This window comes from Leptidea sinapis, chromosome 17 (genome assembly GCF_905404315.1).
Source record: "Leptidea sinapis chromosome 17, ilLepSina1.1, whole genome shotgun sequence".
NCBI lineage: Eukaryota > Metazoa > Arthropoda > Insecta > Lepidoptera > Pieridae > Leptidea > Leptidea sinapis.
In genome coordinates this window covers 4305277-4329639 of record NC_066281.1, presented here as the reverse complement: position 1 = coordinate 4329639, position 24363 = coordinate 4305277, and the positions used below count along the sequence as shown (strand labels likewise).

Sequence of the window (24363 nt, the reverse complement as noted above, 5' to 3'; positions counted from 1 at the left end):
GTATTAATAGAAAACTTAGCTACGTTTTTTTGCTATTCTAAAGAGTACTAAATTCCTGACAGTGGTGAGGTAGGCTTATATTGCTAACCCCAAACTACCCAATTTGTACCGAATATATTGCAGAAAGTATGTTCACCTTTTAGAATTGTCTTCGTATACTTTGATCATTATAAATGAAATAATCAACTAAAACATTAAATCAGGGCGCGATAGAATACAATCGTTCAGTCAGTATGTATCGGCTATATATATATAGACAGAGCCGTACCACCAAGATCTCTATAACAAGCATACTTCGATACTTTATTTTGTGTGGCTCACAACAAATAAAAGAAAAAGTACTAACAATGTCAAGCCTAATATATAATGCTGGTAGTAAACATTAATACTAATAAATTCCAAGTTAAGTCTTAAGATTAAAAGTGCATAATATAATAATAAATGAATAAATAAATATGACTCAAATAGTCTGCTTCAACTGACATTAGATCAATTCGAAAGATTACTACTGCACTCACCAACCGATACTATTCTTTGAAGTTATATTTCTTTACGCTCGTTATGAAAAAATTATGAGAGTGAAATTTTAAGATGCGCGCGCATCACTGTAACACAAAAGTTAAAGTATGTTTTTTTTTGCATCACTTGAAATGTTATATTGTTATTCAAATGATTTGTAAAACGATGAAAACGTAATTTTTGATTTTAAAGAGTAAATAATAAATAAATAAAATTATTTATTGGTTTTAACAAATTCTATTTATTAAATAGTGGCAAGACCCTCCTTTTAAGCATATAAAGAATGCTTGTGCCAGGAGGCTCAGTTCTTTATTAGCCTTAAAATAACATACTTATAGAACATAAAAATATTATAAAACGTGCGCGCGTTTTTAATTTGATTTGATACTTCATAGTCGAATATACACGTCAGAAGCTTCATAATTTAGTGACATACAATCGATAAATTATTCGCATTCAGATCAAGAGTCTACGTTTCTGGTGCACATAATACTCTTGATCTTAATCTATCTTAATTAAATACAAATGAAAATTTAAAAATTCAATGAATTACAAAATATGATGCTCTGTCTAAAATATTCATAAATCTATACCTAGTATCATAGCTTATGAAACAGAATGAAAACATTAATTGAATAGAATACTAACAAAAAAAAAGTTTATCAATATTCGTTCCGCATTTTCGTATATATTGACACAGAATATCGGCAACATTCCTAATCGTGCAAATTATTGAGTTCTAATGGTGGTGTGATAATTGGATTCATACTCAAAAGTAAGTTCGAATACTATTTTTACTTATAGTGCAAATGCTTGTGATGTTGTCTTAATAGATCAGTAATTGTCTTAACCGTTCCAATAAAAAAAGAATCATCGAAATCGGTTGTCGCGATATTGAGTTATAATTCGTAAAGTCGCATACATACTTATAGCAAATTTAAGAATTTTATGGTTTTCTCATGGATACCATTGTCAAATCTGGACCAATGCAATTCCAATGGGACCACACGGGAAGTACCAGCATTCAAATAAAAAAAGGATTATCAAAATCGGTCACCCAGTCGAAAGTTCTGAGGTAACAAACATAAAAAAAAATACCGACGAATTGAGAACCTCCTTTTTGAAGTCGGTTTAAATTGGCAAATCTATTTTATTTAATTTACTATCATCGCAACAAACGCACATAAATATATATTGTGCACATAATATAATCGATAAATAAACATTATATTTTATTTATTTTTAATATAAAATGAGAGCTATTAAAAATGTGTCAAATGTAGCAATATATTATATAGTGAAACACGAATTTGTTCAAAATAAAAATTTGAAACAGCCGTAGCTTAGTAATTAGTCAGTGCCATTAATTTTTTTTTAACAATTGTAATTATTGTAGTAGAAATAAAATGGAACGAAAGTAACATTTCTATATTATTTTATTTACGTTTAGTGACCTTTGCAGAGCATGCAAATGTAAAAGAACAGTTTCAAATACCACGGGGAGGCTCCTTTGCACAGGATGCCGGCTAGATTATGGGTTCCACAACGCTTCCTATTTCTGCCGTGGAGCAGTAATGTGTAAACATTACTGTGTTTCAGTCTGAAGGGCGCCGTAGCCTTTGAAATTACTGGGCAAATGAGACAACATATTATGTCTCAAGATGACGAACGCAATTGTAGTGCCGCTCAAAATGTTTGGGCTTTTCAAGAATCCAGAGCGGCTCTGCATTGTAATGGGCAGGGCCTATCAATTACCATCAGCTGAACGTCCTGCTCGTCTCGTCCCGTATTTTTATTAAAAAAGCAATAACACTCGTTTTAATCCTTTGAAAAATATTTAATTTAAATTTGTAACACGCGTTAAAAGAGAGAGTATCGTTTCTTCAGAACTGGAAGAACGCCATTTATCATATTGAAGTGAAAACTGCTACTGTAAGAATTACTTGTTTCATTTCAGTTTTGATATTAAATTTATAGAGGATTTTTTTCTTTTAACAGTGACATTAAAGTTGAGTATATTTCTCCTGTGCATGCTCAGCGTGGATGTTAAAAGTGAGAATGTGAACCCCAAGACAGCGTGGTGGCAGACTGGGGTCTTCTACCAGGTCTACGTACGTTCGTTTATGGACAGCGACGCTGATGGTGTGGGAGATATTAATGGTTATATTTCTTTTCAACTTTTTATTCAAAAGAACTTTTAAAAACTTTGCGTGGTAAAGGTTACTATAACATAAATGACTTTCTTTTTCATATTTTTTTATGAAAAAAAAGCGTTTAGTTTTAGAATGGATGTTTTTGATGAAATGTTTTTAACTTTCAATAAGTGATGTTACATCCTATTTTGAATTAAAATATTTTAATTTGAATTAAATGGGAAATATTAAATGTTATTACATTTGTACACTCTCTCTTGCAACAGAAGAGGAATCATATTATCAAAGTATTTTTATAGAAGAGGTGGACAAACGAGCCTAGCGATCGCCGATCCAAAGTGATCACTGCCGCCTACATTCTCGTGCAACAAATGAAAAATCACAGGAGCGTTACCAATCTTTAAGAAAAGTGTGCGTGTTTTTTGAAGGTGCCCATGTCGTATCGTCCTGGAAGCACCACACGAGGAAGCTCATTCCACGATTTGGTCGTACGTGTTGTGTTCCATGAAACTGTAGCACTTCGCACTGTAGAAGAACTTATTTTCTTTTGTGATTTACTTGTCTTTGCATTTTTTTAATTGTTTCGGATGTCCAAGTAGAAAAAACAGGGAACTATGATAGGATTGCCCATGTGTCTGTTCGTCCACCACAGAAAGCTTTTGAATTAGTGCGAATTGATCATGTTATGCAGATAAATGAATTTTGAATTTATAGGGCACTTCTGATGGAGATGTTCTCCACAATTATAAAATTAGTGTAAATATTTTAATGAGTGACCGATCAAATCGCTAGGAGTGGCACCTCACCTCTATAATATTGGAGTAAATATTTTGATGAGTTATCGATTAAATCGCTTGGAATTGCACCTCACCTTCATAATATAGGTGTAAATATTTCAATGAGTTACAAATCAAATCGCTAGGAATGGCACCTCACCTCTATAATATTGGAGTAAATATTTTGATGAGTTATCGATTAAATCGCTTGGAATTGCACCTCACCTTCATAATATAGGTGTAAATATTTCAATGAGTTACAAATCAAATCGCTAGGAATGGCACCTAATGTCTATAATGCCAATATAGAGCATATATATGTAAATGTTTTTACGACAAGATACCAGAGAATGTACGAAATTCAAAAGCAAAAAAAAACGTGTGGTAAAGGTTACTATAACATAATTGACTTTCTTAACATTAAGACTTTACTTAGAATTACCACAGACTGGGAACGGAGCGAGCGCCCTTAGGATCTTTAATAATATGTTTTATTGTAGGTACGTAATATATTGTTATGAATTTAAAACCAAACTTCTCAGGTCTGAGGCATATTATTTTGAATGGGTGGTAGTTCTTGACTTTCAATAAGTGATTTTAATCCTAGTTTGAATTTTAATATGAATTAAGTAGCTTAGTATTTATAGTGTAGAAGCTCTTAATATCTTGTATGTTTTTAGGCATATTTACAAAATTAAACTATTTAAAAGACTTGGGAGTTGATGCATTGATCTTGTCACCTATTTATAAATCACCCATGCATGATTTTGGATTTGATGTATCCGACTTTTATTCAATCCAATCAGAATATGGAAGTATGGAAGATTTTGAAATACTCGTAAAGAAAGCGGAAGAACTGGGTAAGTATTTGTTAATTTATATTTGGGAGATTTTCATGTGCCGTTTCTTCTCGCTTAGGACGTTTTTTGAAGTGAATACTTCTTAAGCGGCGTTGAACACTTTTCTTGGGATGAGTATAAAATGTTAAACTCGCGTTAGGACACGTGACCTGATCGAAAATTAAACGACGGGTAAAAAATATAAGGACTCCGTGTCACCTTCCATAACTGTGAGGCACCAAGACAAGCCGGTAAACGTGTAAATACATAGCACTAATACAAACCGATCGGACGCCATTATGAGATTTGCCATCGCCTGTGACAGAACAGTTTGCGTCGCAATAAAATATTTTAAAAATGCTGTCGTGCGTTGTGAAAAAGTGTACAAACAATACTATTAAAGTATTTGTGGATAAATGATTATTTAAGGGAGAAAAAAATGTGTAACTGGTATACCCCGTAACCGCACACACACTAGCATAAAGGTGCTTCACTTGCTAATATCACGGCGCGGAGTCCTTCTTTCTTTACTAGTCCGTGTTAGACACATAAATACTACTAGTTTTATACTGATAAATTAAGCAAATCGTGCTAAATAATTCCCTAACCATTCCAAAATATTGAAACATTCACAATGTTAATGTTCAAGTGTCCACTTCTGCCGTTATTTTTTTTGTAAAGCGGCGGTAGCGATTTAATTATTGATATAAAAATTAATTCTCAATCAATTTTGTAAAACTAAATGACTTTATGAATGTCAACTCGTGTAGTTTCTACACGTGTAATACAAGTATACTGCTAAATATATTCGCTTTGAATTGCGTCTGAATTATTTAGCATAAATTTAATATGCTTGTATATTTTATAGGATAGTTTCTAGTAGACGTCGACACACTGTAACTTTTTTGTTAAGCACAGAATAAGCTATAAAATATTTCGTCCTTTATATCATAAAAACATAAAACAACAGAACATAAAGAATATCAGAAAAGAAAGTATTTTTATATTCTATTTTATACTATCTGTAATTAATTAAGTATATACTTTATAAAAAGAGTTACAAATTGAAATATTTTTTTGATAATTTTGTCTTTCTAACATTGGTATTATGAACAAACATAAACTTGTTATGTCTACTACTCGGTTAAGTCGAGTTAGTAAGTCTTTTATTGGGCGATGTATATGCTTTTACAATATGATCCCAGAAAACGTACACAACAAATATGTTACGAAATTTAAAACAATTGTTAAAAAACGATAGTGTGGGAAACGTTACTATAACATACACGATATTCTTAATGATACCACGGGCTGGGAATGAAGCGAACACCCTCAGGCTCTTTAATTATGAATGTTTATTCTACAATATTACATTGTAATCCATATTTTTATTTTAAAAAAAGCCCGCTGAGTTTTTTGCGCCCGTTCTTCCCAGGTCAAAGGCAGTCTATTTTGAATGGGTGGTAGTTTTTGACGTTCAATAACTGATTTTGAATCCTATTTTGAATAAAAATATTTGAATAAGAATCAGAATTTGAACCACTTGACAAACGACCATACTCTTTTAACCGACTTCAAAAAAGGAGGAGGTTCTCAATTCGTCGGTATTTTTTTATGTTTGTTACCTCAAAACTTTCGACTGTCGGTGTCATCCAAGACAGGTTTGTTACTATATACATAGTTATAGGTAAGATGTGCTTGAGTCGTGAAAAGGCGAGAGGCGAGAGCGGGTTGCAGCGGAAGGACACCGATTCCAAAAAATAACAATAATCGTAAATAGAATTAGATTAATTAATTAGATCGTATAAATATACGCAATTATTTTTTAGTGTACATTATATCTATTGATTTGGAATAGTGTTTTTGAAGGCGGTTGTTTTTTTGTTAAAAATTTTTTGTATCACACATTGTCGAACTAAAGCGTCGAATAAATATATAGTATATAGTACGTCACTGCATTCATATGTAGGTACATATTTGATTCGGAACATTTGAATTACGACTAAGGAAGAAAGTGTGCTTACATTGTCTTTAAGCACACTTTTACCGTTCCGCTATGAGTCCTTATATGTGTATATAATGTAATTTGTATGAATGCAAAAATCTTATACACATTAGTACGTAGCGCGCGAGGATTAAACCGGGGCACAACTGTAAAATTCATCGGTTCTACCAACTGCACCATTGTCGATTCAATCGTGAATCGTGTTGAATCACACTTTTGCCGAAAAAGTCCACAGCTGGATAAAGGCCTCTCCCAAAGATGTCCACGACGATCGGTATCGATATACGATCGTATTCCGGCGATCTTGACCAAATCTTCGGTCCATCTTGTAGGGCCTACGAACACTGCGTCTTTCGGTACGTGATTGCCATTCGAGGACTAGGACAAGGGCCATCTTTTTTTATGGAAAAAAGAGGAGAAACGAGCGTACGGGTTACCTGGTGGGAATCACAGGAGCGTTGCCGGCCTTAAGGTACTGTACACCTTGTACGCGCTTTTTTTATAGGTTACCGTGTCGTATCGTCCCGGAAACACCACACAAGGAAGCTCCTTGAAAACTGCACTGTGGAGGACCGCCACACATCCAGATGATCCGGATGATATCCTAATTTGTGGCGTTTCGTGCGAAGGTGGAATTTAGTCTATAATATAATCAATCTATCCTTCGAGCTATGTTCCTACTGCCACAGTGTCGTAACCAACCACACTATGTCGGTGACTCCGTGTTGAAGGGCAGTTACTCTCATGTTAATTTGCTTCTAGACATCAAGGTAATATTGGATTTTGTACCGAATCACACGAGTAATGAGAGTGAATGGTTCATCAAGTCAATGCATCAAGACGAATACTTTAAAAATTGGTACATTTGGGAAAATGGACATCTTGACGCTAGTGGTCAAAGAAGACCACCCAATAATTGGGTAAGTGTCGTATTTACTAAGAAAATATAATGATAATCTTCTTTTTTAGTAACTTTTTTATTCACCTATGCCGAAGAAAATCTCTCGTATGTGACTTTAAAAACAATCTACGATTATCTCGTAGTATTCTGTAAAAGTACATATTAATTATTTTTATAAACAAAATACATTTTTCGTCTCTCATTACAATTACAATACAAATAGTGAGGTTATCTTATTCTATATTAGTTAAAATTTTATTATCAAAATGATTTTAGTTTTCTTTAGTGTTAATTCCACCAATATTTGTCTTTAAGCTGCGACTGAGTCTCGTGCCAGATTTTGGCGAGTCAACACGTCCTAAGGATGCCTCGTGTAGAGGCGAAACACGTGTCGAATTGTTTAAAGACAAATATTGGCGGAATTAACACTAAAGAAAACTCAAATCATTTTGATAATTATGGATTTCCGCAAAGAAACGCCTACTTCAATAAATTTTCTAAAATTTTATTATAAACGTAAATAAAATACATATTATATCACGCTTCTAGGATAAGACTGCTTTTAGCACAAGTCCATGTTACTTAATCCCGTAGAAAATAGGATGCGACAATGTTTATCCTATGTTCGGAAGCGTGGCATCCCTATTCCATCAGCGGAAATAACCTCGCCTCGACACTAACGAGGAAGTTGTGTTTATGTTACGGAGTTGAGTTAGGGCTGTGCTCGTTTGACCGGGCATTCTAAAATCTAATATTATAAAGAAAAAATATTTGTCATTTTTATGTAATTTTAATGAATTACCTGAAAATTATTTACTTAACTAATTTAAAAAAGATTTTTCTTATACTCAAATTGTCAGCCAGTAATATAGATTATATTTTATAAAAAAATGCAATGGAGATAATGCAAAAAAAAAATAAAAAATAAGTACCTATGTGCTTAAAATAACAATAGACTTCTGTCTATTGTTATTTCTGTGAGAACTTCATATAAGCGAGGTTGATAATACGAAATACATACTTGCTCACGAAACGAGTCCCACTTAGTAGTCTCTAGCTGACTTTACCCAAACGAGTGTACATAACCGAGCGTGACGGTTCAGTCTCATTTAATACCTACAAATAAAGCGATTAGAGCGCTTAAACTTCTGAACCGATTGGAATTATACTATACAATAATATGAAGCATGTTTCGGAAATTGTTTTAGTATATGAGATGTTTGTGTTTACCTATCCAGAATATATATTTTTTGACTTAGAAATACCTACCTATATATTAATAATACAAATAATTCAGTCAATTTCATTTCATTACATATTAAGACAATTCATAGAATAAGCAGGCTCGGGGTACTTAATTTATAACCTAGCGTAACGAAGTCGATCGGCCTCACTTACGGCCATTTCAAATATACTATCTACAGATAGAGATCAATTACTACCTTCTACCGCCAGTAATTTGCTGTCAATAATCTGAAGCTGTCCCAATATACCCGATAACTCATTCTTATCGTGTTATATTGGGACGCGTGAATTGTAATTTCCATACAAACTTTATATCGCTGGCTTATACGTCGTTCCATTTGAAGACAACCTGCACGGATAAGGTTAGCTACCGTCGACTGTCGATAAGTTTACTGGGACAGAAAAGTCAACGAGAGTGTAGATTTTTATGTCAAGTAAAAGATAGACTGAATATTGGGAACGGCCGTTAGACATTAGGCACGATGTACCAAGTAAGTCGATCGGCCTCATGACGAAATCCACACGCCTCTTTTGATTTCTGGTTTTAGGAAGTGCTATTTCCCTTTGAACTTATAATAGAATGAAGGCGACTAATGAAGGTATAGTTTTTAACAGATAGATTCGAACACTCAATAAAAACGTAACAGTTCTTGCGGTACGCCATATTGAGAGTTTTACATTGCGAAACAGCGTCAGCTTGTATTTAAATATCTAGAAAACCTTAGAGCGGATATAAAAATGGTGAAAAAAACTGAACAAAAACATGTGTTTCAAATCTTTTTATTATTTTATTTTATTTCAGATCAGTCCATTCAGGAAAAGCGCTTGGAGCTACGCTCCCAGCAGAGACCAGTTTTATTTGCACCAGTTTGGTGAGGCCCAACCAGACCTAAACTACAGGAATCCCGTGGCTATTGACGAGATCAGGGTATGTTATTTAAGTTATACTTATTAAGGCGCGTTATGAAAAGATGATGCGAGTGAAATTTTAAGATGCGCGCGCATCACTGCAACACAAAAGTAACAGAGTGAAGTTGGTTTCTAAAATTTTTTTTTGGTGTCTTCGACCATTATAAGAACAGGCAAAGGGTTCAAGCCATACAGCCGTATTCGTTATTTAATAATGAATTGTCAAAGCAATATTTGCAAGTTTTTTACAATATTATTCTTTCTACAAACATAGCATAGCAGGAGGAATAAAGGAGGTAATTTTAAGAATTTTTGCTTTGTTACGCCAAAGAAGTATAACTTCTGGCGTGCACACATACGTACACACGCACATTTTTAACATTACTATATATTCTATCTAGAGTATTAAACATTAATGAAAATTGCAATCCTTTATTTAAACCTATTTGTCTTTCCATTATGAGCTTATAGCTTATACCAATATTTTAAGTTAATCAGGATTGCTTGCTCAATAGCCTCTTTAGTATGTCCCCCGAGTAGTAATTTATTGTAAGTGATAAAATGGATATATTTATATATAACTAGTTGCCAAATTCGTCCGCGTTCTATACGAAGCAAGATTAGTTTTTAAACTTAAAAAATATAATGAATACTATACTTATAATAAATGTAATAAGAATAAAAACTAACTTTGCAATTATAAATTTTAGAACATAATCAAATACTGGTTGGAAAAAGGTGTAGCTGGGATGAGGATCAGTTCAGCAAACTATCTATTTGAGACTGATAAGGAAATGTTCGGTGGTCGATATCCAAACGAGCCGCTGACTGGCAAGCCAGGGGTTGGTCCTGATGATTACGACTATCTAGAACATATTTATACAAAAGACCAAGAGGAGACTTATGAAATAATGGCACAGTTCAGAGAAGCCTTTGATTCAATAAGTCTTCGAGATAATTTTACGAGGTAAGCCTTTGTTACCTTTGTTACCTTTGAATATCAGATAAATTGAAGACACGGGGTAAGTATAAATCAACTAAAATAAATTGTGGAATCAACTACCGGCAGCAGTCTTCCCCAACAGATACGACTTAGGGACCTTCAAAAAAAAAGCATACTCCCACCTTAAAGGCCGGCAACGCATTTCTTGACACACCTGTTGTTGCGGATGTCCATGTTGCCTCACCTCTCCCCATCCCGTGAGCCTCTTGCCCGTTTGCCCCCTCTCATATAAAAAAAAAAGTTCAAATTCTATAATCAAATCAAAAATAATTTATTAAGAATACTTTATTAAGTAGAAGACCTATTGGTCTTAAAGACATCCTCTGTATCTAGCACATCAGCGATAAAGAAACAAAATTACGTCGTGACGGAGATGTGTACACCGAATCATTAATAAATTAAAAACCCGCTTCAAGAATAATGTTTAATAAAAGACAAATCATACGTGCTTGATATTATGCATATGATTTGTTTTTATTCCCATTTTGTTGATGTACTCGATAAAACCTCAAAGTCAAAGTCAAAGTTTTTATTTGCATAAACATGTTAGATTGATGTTACATAAATATTATAAAGTACATGTTTGCCACATTTATGACGTGCAAATTTTATAAAATACATTTCTAAATCATTAGTTACAATAATATCAATTTAACAAAAGGTTATTAGCAGTATTACATAGTATATAGTCAAGTTTTTAATTGAAAATATTCGTCTAATGAATATAAGCAGTTTTTACTAAGGTATATTTATATATATCAATGATAAAACTGACGAAACTAGATATAAAACAAAACTAAGATTAAAATTCAACCGTCTCAAGAATATAATATTAAATGGACAAGTGTGATAAGTGATCTTGAATATTTTTACAGAGCGTTAGTGTTAAAAATAATTTATTTATTAGCTGATATGAATATTCAATCGAGCTTCAAACTTTTAATGAAAAATCATGGTTCGGAATAATAATTCTGAATCAACGTCCAGATTTATTCGCAACACGCACTTTTACGGATAATACCACAAAAAGTAATCAATTTTTTAGATTAAGGCTATCATAAATTCAGATTTTTGTGATAAATTGTGGGAGGAAAGCGAAACTGCTGAAACCAAATTTCTAAAAATAAAAAAGACCGCAGTCGTTTAAGTGTGTTGCCGTAAAACTTTTATCGCAGGCGACGTGGCTTTAGAGCCATTACGGAATTAATGATCTCGGTTACTTCCAAAACCAAACGGGTATTAGAATGGCTTTTAACGATTTAGTACCTGTTTTTGGGCCTGCTGGTATTAGGGTCTGAAGAATTAATTGAAAATCAAATAGCTGCTTATGGCTCTGAATTGATATCTAGAAGTTTTTTTATGGAATAGAAAGACAAACAAGCGTACGGGTCACCTGGTGTTAAGTGATCACCATCGCCCACATTCACTTGCAACAGCAGAGGAATCACAAGAGCGTTGCCGGCCTTTCACTGTCCGGACTGATGAGTTTAATATATTTTGTAGTTCAGTAATGGAGTTAATGCTAGGTTTTGAACACAATAGTTTAATCTTGGACGTGATGTTATGAGAACCAATCGTCACTAGACTAATAGCCACCTCTTCCAATCACACGCATTCTATCAATTTAATGACAATAAGGGACAAGACGAGCAGGACGTCAGCTGGTGGTAATTGTTACGCCCTGCCCATTGCAGTGCAGCTCAAGATTCTTGGAAAACCTAAATATTCTGAGTGGCACAATAATTGCGCTCGTCACCTTGAGACGTAAGATGTTAATGTTAAGTCTCATTTGGCCAGTAATTTCACTAGATACGACGCCCTTAAGTACGATACCACAAATGCTCACACATTACTGCTTCACGGCAGAAAAAAGCATCGTTGTGGTACCCATAATCTAGCCGGCATCCTATGCAAATAAGCCTACCATTGGTTGATAAATGTAAAGGTGATCACTATGTCAGTATTCATTTGGGGCATTGGGGATATTTATGATATTAAATTTCCGAAATTGGGTATAATACATTAAGGGACTCAATTTTCAACGGTTCTCATTTTCATATCTTTCAAGCTCTTGTTTTTGTTACTACAAGCCTGGCTATGACTAGACTTGAAACAAACGCATTTTGACCTTTTCATGATATTTGTTTGTCAATAAATTGTACATTTTAAGCGAGTATTGATATCAAATTCTACGATATTGTCCGTTATTTGTGCATTATTAATATTTTTTTTTATTATAAAACGTCAATGAGGTTTTTTTATTCACCAAAAGCACATTTTAAATATTATGTTGTTGAAAACCCTTCCATAATACAATACCCTAAGAACGTCATTGCCTTATATACATTTATATTTGCAACTTCAAAAAATCTACAGTAACTTATATAATGTGCATTATTCGCACTCCTTCTTTTATCAAGGAAAAATTTTGCGTTTTTTGAGTGCTGTAAAATTACTTTCAAAGCTGCATACTTGGATATACGGTAGTGGTCCTAACAATATAATATTTAAAAAATAGTACTAGCCATTATTTTTTTTTAAGCGATGTCTTCTATTTTCTATGTCCGATATGACTGGCTTAAAAGAATATCAACAACAGTTGAATTATTTGATGTAATTTATAAATTTCTAATAGCCTCCATACTACAACCTTATTTATTACAACTTCGTGCTAGCTTTCTGCTTTATTTTCATGTAAAATTTTGCTATTATAAAAAAATGTTACAGTTCTCCATGCGCGTGATATGCTTAAGTAGATAATTTTGGAAGAATTCGGGAATTCTGTTCTGTAGAATTGATGACATAGAGGATTATGTACTAATATGAAACTAATTTCAGAATAATGATGACAGAAGCATCCACGGGGATAAAAAATGCTGTGCGGTACTACGGAGAAGGTCTGCATATGGGTGCTCATATCCCTTTGAACTTTGCACTAGTGGAAGACTTGAATAAGGAATCAGATGCGAGAGACATCAAGTACGCTGTTGACAAATGGCTCACGTATAAGCCACTACGTAAATCAGCTAATTGGGTGGTACGAGATTTTGATAGATTTTTTGTATGATGATTAGATTAGGGCTTCATTAACAAAGACTACTCTTTTATAAATTTAAATTTTAGAGTAATATTGAGTTAAAGATTTCACAAACAAGATTTGGTCTGTCGAGAGCGTACAGGGTACCCTATATCAAAAATGAAAGCAGTATTATTAGAATGCTATCATTTTTGATATGATGGTATGCCTAAAGAAGGAGGATCGAACAATCATAAAACGTGATATTAAGTGACATCCTATCCCATGTTCCCTTGTAACAGCAGAAAAATATAAAATATTTTCCCAAAACCTTTAATTATTTAAACGAATAAATATTGTTATACAACAAAAACTATCAATGTAATCTGTGTGATTAAACTGGAACTAATATATATTTTTAGACGGGAACGTACGACAAGAGTCGCGTTGCATCACGTTTTAGACTAGAACTTGTCGACGCGTTCAATATGCTGGTACTTCTTCTGCCGGGGATTGCTATCTCATATATGGTAACTAAAGGTTTCATGATTTTTTTATAGGTAATTCTAAGTATCTGTTTGGGCCATGCTTGGAATAACTACAATAATTATAATATTGACACATTTTTACTCAAATTATCGTGTCCCAAACCAGACATAGCAGACAACCAAATATTTAAACATACGTAAATACAAATGAACTGCCATGACTCGAAAACATACATTGGTGCATGCAACTACCAGTATTTGAACCCAAGAACTCCAGCTCAGTAGACAGGGTCGCTAATCACTGGGTCCTTTATGTAGAATTAGTTTTATTTTTAAGCACGTGTTCAATGATAGCTTTAACTATGTGACTATTTCCAAGATAGGTCTTACGAACCATATGTTTGTTTATATTGTAGATTGCATGTTTCAATAATTCCTGTTATTCCGAAATAAGGACTCTAAATTGAGCATTCCAAAACTTTTATTCACCCTACAAAATAAATAATATTATACATTTACACTGCGTAAAAATTCAATCCTTTAAAACATTTTCTTTGCATGTATTTTGTGATAAATGCAAATGAAGGAAAAACCTATAAATATTTAGCAAATATTACAGATATATTACATTTTTTATCAACTCGTAGACTTATTTGCAAGTAATCTCTCTTACAAAATCGAATATAGCTCAAATGTAAATACGATTTTCATTACAAAGGGCGAAGAAATAGGGATGATAAATGGATTCGTCCCTTGGACCGAAACTCGTGACCCGTTGGCCTGTAACACAGATGACCCTGTCAACTTTATTGAGGTCTCTCGTGATCCTGTGAGGACTCCATTCCAGTGGACGAATGGAAAAAATGCAGGTATGTTAAAGAGCTGCAACTCACCAGGTAATCTAAATATATATATTTATTTAGTGCGTCTGTCGTAACTGAACCCCTCCTAAACGGCTGGACCGATTTGAATGAAACTTTCTGTGTGTCTTCAAGTAGATTCGAGAATGGTCTAGATTCACAATTGAGCTAACTGCTAAAGGGCTGGGCCGATTTTGATGATTTTTTTGTGTGTTCCAGTGAATTTGAGATTGGTGTGTGTCTTCAGGTGGATTCGAGAATGGCTTAGATTCACAATTAAACTACCTCCTAAACGGCTGGACCGATTGTGATGATTTTTTTGTCAGTTCCTGTGAATTTTAGATTGGTTTAGATTCTCAATTCTGTCCATATAATATAATTCTCTTGCTCATGTGTATGTTAGTGAAATCCTCCTAACGACTGGACCGATTTTTTCAAATTTAAGACGTGTGTACAGGACAACGTCTGTCGGGTCAGCTAGTAAGATATATATTAAGATAAGTTTCTTATAATGAAATTCAACAATGCGTTGCTAGGTGAGAATTCATATTATATATACTAATACAGGGGTCATCAAGTAGTTTAAGGTGGAGTCCGGACACTATGGGAAAATGTTAACGAGGTCCAGGAAAAAAACGGATAATAATTAATTGGTACCTATTTATTGTATCGTTTAAATTAAAATTCAGAATTATAAAACACAAGACCTAAAATTAATGTTAGAAGCTGCATCGGTCTTGAACCAGTTTTTATAGTTTGATTCTCGAGAAGAACAGTAAATTCGAAGATATTTGGCAGTCCCAGGTTTTTTTTTATAATATTGACACACTTTTATACAAATTATCTTGGCTTAACTAGGCATTCCCAGTACTATGGGTACAAGACAACGATATATTTAATACAATATACATACTTACCGTTTGGTGTCGAGACACTTGGCCCGTGGGGCCCAGAGGCGCGGAGAATGTTCAAAATACTATCTTCGCGCCTCAATAAGGCTACTGGAAACCCAAGCGCTGGCAGCTATTTCGGTCAACGGATCAGCCTTGCTATCCAACGCGGTAATGCAGCCAGTATTCTTGGTACGCTTCCACGTAATGATAGTTTTAATTATATGTAGTCGTAGTATTGTAAATATAGTTATAAGATTTGTTTTGTTTGAATAATAAATATATATATACTTACTTAAACATACATATATTTTGCATTTAAACATCGATGAGTTGGAAAGAAACATCCATATTCATCATATAAATGATTGCTCCTACCCGGAATCGAACCCGGAACGGACGGCTTAGTAGTCAGGGTTACTAACGATATTGCTATATGGGTCGTCAGGTTCGACCTATGGTGGACCGGAAACGGTCTGCCTGTCACCGATCCTTGCTATAGTTATTTATATTACACATTATGTATTGGACGTTCTCTTCTCTAAAATATGGTCGAGGGAGGCGATGGCTGGCCCATGCGTCATGCTCTTGATCGGGTGCTACTTGTGGTGCCAGGAACATCCTGTTACCAAAAACTCTGCTTCATGTTTTTAAAATTAAAGTTGTTGTATTTTTTTAAATCGGTAATAAAATGCTCGCCTAATATGTTTATTTATTTACGGTGTGTGTGGATTGATGCATCTTCTGTACTTAATAACTACATTTATCCTTAGAGCTATTTATTATGTATCTTACGAAGCCTACTAGAATTAGTTACAAGCAATCCATTATCTCTAGTGTCATGATAATGAAAATCACTATTTAGAGCAAAAAGGTGACGATTTTTGTGAAGGTATATTAAATTTTCATAAATGTTCTAACTAACTTGATTGCTGTATGTACGTAAAGGCAAAATGTAAAAACTACTGAATATAAAACATAAAATTTGTTAAAACAGAATACATTACTATAATTACAGGATTTTCTGAAGCTGACAAAACTTGGCTGCCGTTAGCGGAAGGCTTTGAAAATATAAACGTAATGAGAAGCCAATCAGCTGTTCGCTCACACTACCAAGTGTATAGATCACTAACCCTACTGCGCAAGCGCCCGGCGTTCCGTTTCGGAAGATACGAGTCTCTCGCCTTAAGCAGTGACGTGTTTGCCTTTAAAAGGTAATTGAATATTCATTCCCTTTATCCCTTTTTAATCTATTTTCCGAGGTATGCCCGACAACTCTTCATTTTGACGTCTTTTGAAGATAATACAAGCTACTTTATTTTATACACTATGCTTATTTGCGTAGTTCTTTCTGCAAATAATAAATGTTTCATACCTTCTTTAGGCGCACTGATCTCTATATTTTGTGGGTATTGAATGAGAATGAATCGTCACACTTGGTAAATAATTTTAGCGCATGTAGACACCAACGGAAAATAATTTTGTTTAAATTTTAGAGTTTTCTGATTAATTCCGCTAAGTGTTGTTATCATATATTACCATTTCAACACGGGTTTCGCCTCTACACGAGGCATCGTCAGATGTTGACTCGCTGAATTGGTTAAAAACAAATCTTAACGAAATTAACACACAAGAAAACTCGTAACATTTGGATAGTAATGGATTTCCGCAAAGTAATGCCTAATTCTTAACAATTAAGTTTCATATAAGTATTTTAGCTTCTAGCGTCTTAAAAGTATTCTTGTAGGTTCTTCTCACGAGCTATACTTTTACCGTGAATTGGTAGATTCAGTAATTTTAATGAAATATTTATAGTGACGATTCAAAAGCGCTTTGTTTAAGCCTAATTGAATAAAGTTTATGTGACTTTGAAAAAAAAAGGGAGTGTAACTGAACCCAAAATACAAATTTAAAAATAAAATTGTATGCTTGTCTGTTTTTTTGTACCCTTCTAAAATCGGGAAGTGCCCTTTGGCACTAGATCTTTCATAAACACAAAAATCGAAAGTGCCGTACGGCACACTATGCTCTGACCAAGTTCTGACCATTATATTGGATACAATATGGTTTATTTTGCATGGTCTTATAGCTTGTTTCAATAGCTTTCTGATACATTCACTCAAATCACCATAATTATAAACGGCCTTTTGTAGACCTCATTAAGGTGTACAATAGCTGTAGTACGTTGGTGGGAGGCTCCTTTGCACAGGATGCCAGCTAGAGTATGGGTACCACAACGGCGCCTATTTCTGCCGTGAAGCAGTAATGTGTAAGCATTATTGTGTTTCGGTCTGAAGGGCGCCGTAGCTAGTGAAATTACTGGGCAAATGAGACTTAACACCGTGTCTCAAGGTGACGAGCGCAGTTGTAGTGCTGCTCAGAATTTTTGGGTTTTTTCAAGAATACTGAGCGGCACTGCATTGTAATGGGCAGGGCGCATCAATTACCATCAGCTGACGTCCTGTTCGTCTCGTCTCTTATTTTCATAAAAAAAAACATTGATCTATCTCGTAGGGTTCAGACAGCGTTTGCAATGTAGATGCAAAAAATAAAGTTATTTTATAACATCACATTAGAAACTTCTAAAATTGTCAGTGTTTCTCTACTAGGATATTATGCATTTATTAAACATATTATAATACTTCCTCTTGGATCTCTCTATCTATTAAGAAACCACATCAAAATCCATTGTGTAGTTTTAAAGATCTAAGTTTAGATAAAGCATTGCTGCAGGCGTAGTCGCAAAGTGCGGAAACTAATTATATTACGCCCAAGTGGGCGTACTCAAGCCAGTTTCAAATAATGTCTGACGTTACATGTTCTGTTATACTTTGCCAATAATTGATACCAAAATGCCATGGGTTGCGTAGTAAAACTTTGTAAAAATAATTATTAATAACAAGAAATAAGAAAGACACTGGGTTCACATATCATCAGTAAGTATTTTGTATTTTATTAATATCAATGTAAAATAACACGAAGCGCGTGTTACAAAATTTGAAGGATTCCATTAAGCTGTCAAGATACCACGCACACAAGCATCTAATAGTTGCCGTAATAAAAAAGCTATTGTTCTTTGGTAGTGTGGTATCTAGTTGGAGCGCAGCAGAGATCAATCCTTAATCTAAGGATAGATCTACATACATAGGGACTGCCAGCGGGAAGTGACTTTGTTTTATTTATATCTTTGATTTACTTTCTGCCATCATTTTTCTTTTCTTTCAGAGGCCTGTATTTCTCGATTAATTTTTCGAATCAGTTGAGCAAGCCAAATTGCCCATCCTAATATAGTCAAAGTCAAAGTCAAATAAACTTTATTCAATTAAGATTAAACTAAGCTCTTTTGAATCGTCACTACAAATATTTCTTTTAAATTACTGAGTTTATCATATGTTCGTAAAAAGATGATCTCGTGAGAAGAACATATAAGAAACTCCACGGCCACTCTTTTCAATCAAATAGAGTAATTTACAATGGATGTAATATACACAACAAATTAGATTGTAAGGGGTTGCATCCAATATATTATGAATCCTCTTTAAATGATATAATCTATTTCATAAAAAGTTACAAATATTTAACTGTATAAATATAAATTATCGTATATTGGATGCATCAACCTTTAGAGCCTGAATTCATTGTTTGTGTAAGGATGCTTCGTGAACGTGATGGTCGTGATTACTGTCACAATTAGTAATTGCATCCAACCAATACAAATATTTACTCACTATAACAGGTCGACCTGGCACCACAAGCAGCACCCGTTCACGAGTTGACGCATGGACCAGCCATTGTTTTCCTTGCACCTTTTTGAGGGAAGGACCCGGCATACAACGCCACCGCAAGCAATACTAAGCTACACTACCAATACTAATAATTGATTTTGTTTCAGGTGGCATAACGATGACGCTTATATAATAGTTATAAATTTTGGTAGAAGTTATCAAGTTGTAAACTTGTCAGCGTTCGATTTGATCTTTGGCCATTTAGAAGTTGAAGTTAGCAGTGTGCTCTCATCTAGGGCGTACGGGTAAGTTACACAAGGCATTCGATAGTTTCAAAATAAGTTAATTTATACGTTTAGATAGAGCGTCCTTAAAAAAGGCCAAGTTTATTACTTTAGTGTGCGTGACAAGCTACGTCTTACACTCGCGATTTATAAGTCACATCGTGTGCATTGCTCAAAATAGAGGTTAACTTTTAACCTCAATTTTCTGAAGCAGCTGTTACAGTCTATCTAGACACATAGATGATTTAAGGTTTCAATACTTTTTTTTTATGGAATAGGAGGACAAACGAGCGTACGGGTCACCTGTTGTTAAGTGATCACCGCCGCCCACAATCTCTTGCAACACCAGAGGAATCACAGGAGCGTTGCCGGCCTTTAAGGAAGGTGTACGCGCTTTTTTGAAGGTACCCATGTCGTATCGTCCCGGAAACACCACACAAGGAAGTTCATTCCACAGCTTTGTAGTACGTGGAAGAAAGCACCTTGTAAACCGCACTGTGGAGGACCGCCACACATCCAGGTGGTGGGGATGATATCCTAACTTGTGGCGTGTCGTGCGAAGGTGGAATTCGGCGGCAGGAATCAGGTTTAACAGCTCTTCGGAACACTCCCCGTGATAAATGCGGTAGAAGACACACAATGAAGCGACGTCTCTACGCAACGCCAAGTGATCCAGCCGTTCACAGAGCACTGGGTCCCCGACAATTCAAGCTGCTCTGCGTTGCACGAGGTCAAATGGATCGAGCTGATACTGGGGTGCGCCAGACCAGAGATGACAGCAATACTCCATGTGTGGCCGGACCTGCGCTTTGTACAGCGCTAGAATGTGGGCCGGCTTGAAGTATTGCCGTGCTCTATTAATGACACCCAGTTTCTTTGAAGCCAATTTGACTTTGCCCTCCAGATAGCCACGAAATTGGCAATCGCTCGAGATTTCGAGACCCAGTATTCCGATACTAGGCGAGGCTTTTAGGGAGGTGTTGTCGAAGAGCGGTGATACGACAAATGGGGTTTTTTTAGTGGTAAACGCGCAAACTATAGTTACATTTGTGAATCAATTGAACTACAAGTAATTATATCGCTCAATTACTTATTTTATATATTTATATATAAACTACTGTCCTAAGACAGGAAAAATTGTTGGTAATCACAGCTTTTTTGTCAGAGATTCTAGTCATGACACTTTTGGTATTTTTATACCACAACTGAATAGATTTCCATTGCGCGCCATTTGTTTCCGAAGCGGTAGTAGTATATAATATACGTCATTGCTAATTTATAGTAATATACTAGATATTAGCAATCACATCAAAAAGAATTCTACAGGAATCAATTTTGAGAAAATAAATGCCTTTTATGCCTTTCAATTGTTGGTCTCACCACTGGCACAAAAATACATGTGACTATGCGTTAGTTTTGATAATGCAACCAGATATATTTTTATGCCACACCTAAAATATATATTATTATAAATTGTTGGTCACACCACTAGCACCAAATCCAAATGACTGTGCTTTGGTATTGATAATATAGTCACTAAAAATTACCATAAAACAAAAAAACACTTTGATAAGATAAATTCGTGAATTTTTCTAATGATAATTGCAAAAGTTTCAAAGTAACTCTAATCTTGTTTCATCGTGATAAATTATTTCTTTTATTATAAAATTAACGAAGTCCTCATTGTTTTACTTTCAGTGATAATATACAAGCAAAATACTTGGATTTGGCTGCAGACGAGGCACTCGTTCTTCGGATGCAAGTTTAATACATAAAGATACCTTTAAATATAGCTACTGAAAATTATTATTTTTTTTTTCTTCCTTATATATATATTGTCATTGTTTATTTTTAGTAACATTTTTTGTAAATCTATTTTTGTATAATAATATTTATTGAATGCCACATTTAGTTATATTTTGCTTTTAAAATATGTTACTAAAGCTCCTAACTTCACACATTGGGGTCACTGAAAATTAGTGTTGTGCTGAGTATGTATGGACACAACTATAACTGAGTGGACTCCAGTTATTAAGACCACTGCCATATTAAGTTTTGCTTTTCTTTTGTATAAAGTAAGTTAAGTATTAGATTGTTGTATGTGTCAGTTTTTCTTCCAATATAAATTCATATCATTTCATTTTTTCATAAATAATTGAATGAATAGGAACTTGAGTTGGAGAGTGATAATATAATTACATTATTGAAACTGTTCATGTGAAACTCCAACACTTATTGAGTACTGGATATTTTATGGATGTGATTAAATATTTAACACTTGAAGTGGTCATTTATAATTTATACCTACTTATTTGAATTATCTTTGATTTATAAGTACGTTATTCGAAATTAAATTAACGGAAAAACATAGCAACCATTTTTGTGAACAATTTGTGCTAGGGAAAATTATATAGACCTAGGCATAATAAAATTGAATGATCATAAACATCTTTATAATATACTTATTTTAATGTAATGTTTATTTAAGAGTATTAGATCATCCATACAGGATGTCAGCTTGATGAGTACGAAAATGGAAACATTCCCTGCTGACAAACAATAGGTCGAATGTGCTATGATTTGTTTTTCGGCTTAGCTATTTTCAAAAAACCTGAGCGGTTCTTCAATTACGTGTGTTTTCATACATATTTATATATTATTACAATAATTTGAAAACAGTAAACTATGACTATCAGCTGATCTTAATACCTCTATTTATATATTTATCCAAGCCTTAAAACTACTTTTAGTTAAACAAAACTGTTAGTCTAATTTAAATTATAGTTTCTATTGCCTCCCCATTTTTCTTCCGCAATATTGTGTCGGCTGTTGATTGGGTCCAGAGTACTCCTTCAAAAGCAATTAATTCGTCGATCGACCTGGTGGTAGGGATTCCCCAGTTCGTTTTCAGTCCCTCGGAAACCATGATGTGATCATACTAATCCAGCTATGCAGTCTTATAAATACGTCTATTAATTCCTTTAATTAAGCTTCAGTACAACATAATTGATGGATCAGTCCTTTCATCCAGTGCAACAGTTACATTTGAATATCACGATACCGTGACACTACTGTTTTTGACTGGTTACAATATATAGAACAATGAGGTGACCATATGTTTTCACTTTGAACTTCCATATTTTTTTTAATTTAACTTCAGTACAACGTAATCAATAATTCAGTTATGTCTGGATCATTTGATCTTATGTTTCGATATTCATCCAGTGCAACAGTTTAAATTTGAATATCACGCTACCGTGACACTACTGTTTTTGACTGGTTACAATATATACAACTATGAGCTGACCCTAATACTTCCATATATTTCTTTAATTTGACTTCTGTACCAGTTAATCAATAATTCAATTATGTCTGGATCACTTGATTTTATGTATCCATATTCATCCAGTGCAACAGATTAAATTTGAATATCACGCTACCGTGACACTACTGTTTTTAACTGGTTACAATTTATAGAACTATGAGGTGACCATTTTTTTTTACTTTGTATTTCCGTTTTTTTTTAATTTAACTTCAGTACCACTTTATCAATAATTCAGTCATGTCTGCATCATTTGATATTATTTATCGGTATTCATCCAATGTAACATTTTAAATATGAATGATATTCCTTTATTTTCTGTCTGTGTATTACGCTATCACGTTGCCGTGATATTACTAGTGTGGTAACAATCTATACAAATTTCTGCTGACCTTCAGCTTTAACTTCTTTAACATCAGTACAATATAATTGATGGTTCAGTTATGTCTGGATCATTTGATATTATGTATCCATATTCATCCAGTGCAACATTTTAAATTTGTAAGTTTTTCTTTCTTTCTGTCTCTATATTTTATATTATACTATTAGCACTACTATTTTTGACTATTTACAATTTTACAGCTATAAGGTGACCCTTACACTTCCATAAATTCATTCGGTTCAGTTAAACGTATTCATATTATCATAATCCAAAATACGTTTGATTATTTATACATATAAATAAAATTGGAGTGTCTGTTTGAAATATGTAAATAACCGTTTTTTACTAAATGTTTATGAATATATATACGGTACATACACCAAAATCACATTTTTTATCATTTTTGTCTGTCTGTCTGTCTATTTGTTCCGGCTAATCTCTGGAATGGCTGGACCGATTTTGACGGGAGGACTTTTATTGGCAGGTAGCTGATGTAAGGAGTAACTTAGGCTACGTTAGTTTTAGAAAAAATCTTTAATTTTGGAAAACTAAAGTAATATTGCCAAGAAACGGTCTAACCCTAAAAATAATTTATTGGGCAAAAAACGTTTGCCGGGTCAGCTAGTTTAATGATATAACTTATCCATCATACTTATACAGTGTACAATTTTAAATTTTAAATTTATTCTCTCTTTTTGTCTCTCTGGTACGCCATCGCGGCAAATCATCACTACATATTATTAAACAAAGTCCTCCGCCGCGTCTGTCTGTTCGCGATAAACTCAAAAACTACTACACTGATTGTCGTGCTGTTTTCACCAATGGATAGCGTGATTCTCGAGGAAGGTTTCAGTACATAATTTGTACAGTTTTTGTATATATTATTGATATTTGTTGGTGGTATCGGAAAAAAATAAGCCGTCTGCGAGCTTTCTACGTAATCACTCTCTAAAACCGATTTAGATATATCTAATAAAATAATGTATGGTGGAATTGTGTATCTTACATATTTCTACAGAAAAGGCTACGGCTCTGTGGCTTTCAGC

At 34.1% G+C, this 24363-nt stretch overlaps 2 protein-coding genes across 2 annotated transcripts in view; one reads left to right on the top strand and one right to left on the bottom strand.

Moving 5' to 3' along the window:
* Positions 1 to 24363, bottom strand: part of LOC126969215 (dual specificity calcium/calmodulin-dependent 3',5'-cyclic nucleotide phosphodiesterase 1) — a 514263-nt gene that overhangs the window by 137053 nt on the left and 352847 nt on the right. The gene's annotated exons all lie outside the window — the stretch shown is intronic.
* On the top strand, positions 1257 to 21851 carry LOC126969223 (maltase A1-like). The gene is made up of 12 exons (XM_050814564.1): positions 1257 to 1294; positions 2518 to 2679; positions 4129 to 4308; positions 7055 to 7212; positions 9241 to 9366; positions 10058 to 10314; positions 13189 to 13387; positions 13789 to 13896; positions 14573 to 14723; positions 16623 to 16818; positions 19497 to 19634; positions 21312 to 21851. Coding segments are annotated over exons 1-12 (1746 nt in total). The 5' UTR covers positions 1257 to 1293; the 3' UTR covers positions 21382 to 21851.

Bases quoted from the DNA above. Each gene is read 5' to 3' on its own strand.
- LOC126969223 (XM_050814564.1), top strand. The intron at 7,213-9,240 runs GTAAGTGTCGTA...ATTTTATTTCAG, and splicing joins GAAGACCACCCAATAATTGG to ATCAGTCCATTCAGGAAAAG. The intron at 9,367-10,057 runs GTATGTTATTTA...TATAAATTTTAG, and splicing joins TGGCTATTGACGAGATCAGG to AACATAATCAAATACTGGTT.